At 43.1% G+C, this 2,846-nt stretch overlaps 1 protein-coding gene across 1 annotated transcript; it reads right to left on the reverse strand.

Annotated features, from left to right (window-relative positions):
* Nucleotides 1–1,318: 1,318 nt before the first annotated feature.
* On the reverse strand, nt 1,319–2,224 carry LOC112079157 (IQ motif and SEC7 domain-containing protein 1-like; the record flags this gene model as incomplete). The annotated part of the gene is made up of 3 exons (XM_024145186.2): nt 2,051–2,224; nt 1,717–1,883; nt 1,319–1,458 (listed from the first exon to the last, which is right to left on the reverse strand). Coding segments are annotated over exons 1-3 (414 nt in total), but the record flags the coding sequence as incomplete, so codon positions are not given.
* Between the last annotated feature and the right edge of the window lie 622 nt (nt 2,225–2,846).

The following is a 2,846-nucleotide window of genomic DNA, read 5'->3' on the forward strand; positions in this document are numbered from 1 at the left end:
GTGAGAGCACAGAGAGGTTCGTTTGCAGTTCAGGATTACCAGCTCAAATATACAATTAAGCGTAAATGTTTACAGAATCCGACTTCAAATCAGGCAACATTTGAGTCTGCCTACAGTATGGGGTTTCCCCCCCCACTAACCATGGGAATATCTACTACCTACAGTATGGGGTCCCCCCCCCCACTAACCATGGGTATATCTACTACCTACAGTATGGGGTCCCCCCCCCACTAACCATGGGTATATCTACTACCTACAGTATGGGGTTTCCCCCCCACTAACCATGGGTATATCTACTACCTACAGTATGGGGTTTCCCCCCCACTAACCATGGGTATATCTACTACCTACAGTATGGGGTTACCCCCCCACTAACCATGGGTATATCTTCTACCTACAGTATGGGGTTTCCACACTAACCATGGGTATATCTACTACCTACAGTACACAGTCCGTGGAGTAGACATTTGTGACCTGTAACAAGAGGCATCTGATGGCAGTTACGTTTGAATATTTATTTTTTTAAATCCATAAAATTGCTTTCTTGAACATGTGAACTTTCCTGTGTCTTAATAACAAACTGGTATGGGATCTTCAAATATGAACACACATTTTACAATCATGAGCCTAGTTTGGCTACGGAGAAAGCACAGAGCTATACTGGTAGAACGACAGGATGATTCCTGGCTAGTCGTGATTGGCTCGAGATAATGGTGTGGTTGGACATGCCGAGAGATGAGTCCCGATTGGTCTGCCAGGCTTCCGTCTATAACAGAACGGGGGGCTTCCCTGGTCAGTATATAGATACTCTTCACTACTGCAGATTTTTGGAAATATATAGTTTTTTTGACAAATGCAAAAGTGTTGCTACAGCGCTCAAAAATATTACTGCCCTTAATTTAGCTGGGTTTAAGTAGAGCGACTACTTCCTGGAGGACAATAGCATGCTGACTCACATGTTTACATGTGTGGGTGGGSCTAAGGATTAAGAGGGTGTTAGTAACAATGCTGAATGTGCGTACACAAGAGAAGAACTCTCTAGAAAGGGTGAAAATCTCGTCAGTCTTTCATAAGGGCATTTTCTCCTWCTTGTCTRTGAAGAAGAAGGGSATAGCAAGTTGACTAACTTTTAAAGCAGGAGACCTTCCCCACGTTTCTCACTAACTACAGTGATATACCATTTTTTTAATTTTTTAATCTAAGTCTGTACTTTCATAAATRTTTACTTTCATAAAATGCTKAAATAAGATAATCACTTTAGATTGGATATAACGTCAATAGAGAAATCGAGACGTATTTATACTGTATGTTGACTCACAGGCTTCTTGCCAACCAAAACCTTCTCCACAGCCTGTACTTGAGAGACGTGGTCATCGTTGGTGCYTAGCTCCCYCTTCTCTATCCGATGGTAGATCCCTACTAACAGGTCTCTGGGAATGTCCTGACCGTTATCCACTCCTGGGAAACAAACCACACACAGAGAAAGAAAGTGATTTACAAATTCTCCTATAAAACATTCCCTAACGTTCTGTAGAAGAAGAGGTGGAGATGACGAGGAGGATAGAAGGGAAAGTCTGAGACGYGCCAATGAAGTGAGAGAAATAGACGTCGTACACTCTTCTGGTTGTCTGTTTTTTGACGAGTAAGAATGGAGAAGTAAAAACAGGTCATCACTTTTACCTCAGGTTGTGAAAAAACAGTCAGCGTCTTCCTCACCTCTGAGGTTTTTGATGAAGTCCTCCAGCTTCATCTTCCTCTCTGGTTTGACGTTGGGAGAGTACATGTCTGTGTTGAGGAGGATGATGGCGAAGGCCAGGATGAAGATCGTGTCGGGGTTCTGGAACTGTCGGATCAGCACCGGGTTACTCACACAGTACCGTTGACTGGAGGTGAGTGGGGTGGGGGGGAGAGACAGAGAGAGATTAGATATGAAGCAGAAAAAAATAAAATACAAAATGAATACTGTTGTGCACAACACAAACTATCCAAACAAAAAAAAGATTCATAAAAGTCTATAAATCCACAGGTCTTACTATAATCCTGCTGTTACCTGAATGCCTCGATCAGTCTCTCCACCTTCTGGGCCTCCCCCTGGACTTTAATCTGGGCCTGGAACTTCCTGAGGGCATCATCCAGATCCATCCCTGAGAAGTCCATCTCATCTACCACACAACTGGACAGGGGATGGAGAGAGAGAGGAAGGATGAAGAGAGGGAGGAAGGATGAAGAGAGGGAGAGAGGGAGAAAGGATGAAGAGAGGGAGAGAAGGGGGAAGGAGGAAGGAAGGTCAAACTCCAGAAATTTATAGCAAATGAAGACATGTGGTTTGACATAGGATTGAAGCAACATGGCATGACGCCATGTGATGAGTGAGAATGATAGGAAGTACCAGAGGGTGAAATCCGCGCATAGCGAACTGAGTCGTAGACAAGTATACAACTCTCATCTCCTTCTTCTCTCTCTGTCTCCCCTCGCATTTGTTAACATACTGACTCGCGCACCGTTCTATCACCGCGCCCTTTAGCATAAGATAGCGAGAGAAGATATATTAGGATTTGAAGGTTTTGAGACATTAGTCAAGCAATATGGTAGCAATACTGCCTAGCCTAAATCAGATATTCAGTTGTTTAGGATAAAATTAGGTACATAGATATGTATCAGAAAAGTATATTCTTGAAATGTAAACTGTTGTATTGCCTTCTTTAATGTTTTCATCACTCGTGTTAATAGGGTGGTTCGTCCATAAAATAACCATTTAAGTCTCACGACAGGCAGGAAGATGAGAACAATGTTACCTAGAGGCATTAGCCAGATGATCACCGAGGAGACGAATTTTTAGAGAAGTG

Source organism: Salvelinus sp. IW2-2015, unplaced genomic scaffold (genome assembly GCF_002910315.2).
Source record: "Salvelinus sp. IW2-2015 unplaced genomic scaffold, ASM291031v2 Un_scaffold7072, whole genome shotgun sequence".
Lineage (NCBI taxonomy): Eukaryota > Metazoa > Chordata > Actinopteri > Salmoniformes > Salmonidae > Salvelinus > Salvelinus sp. IW2-2015.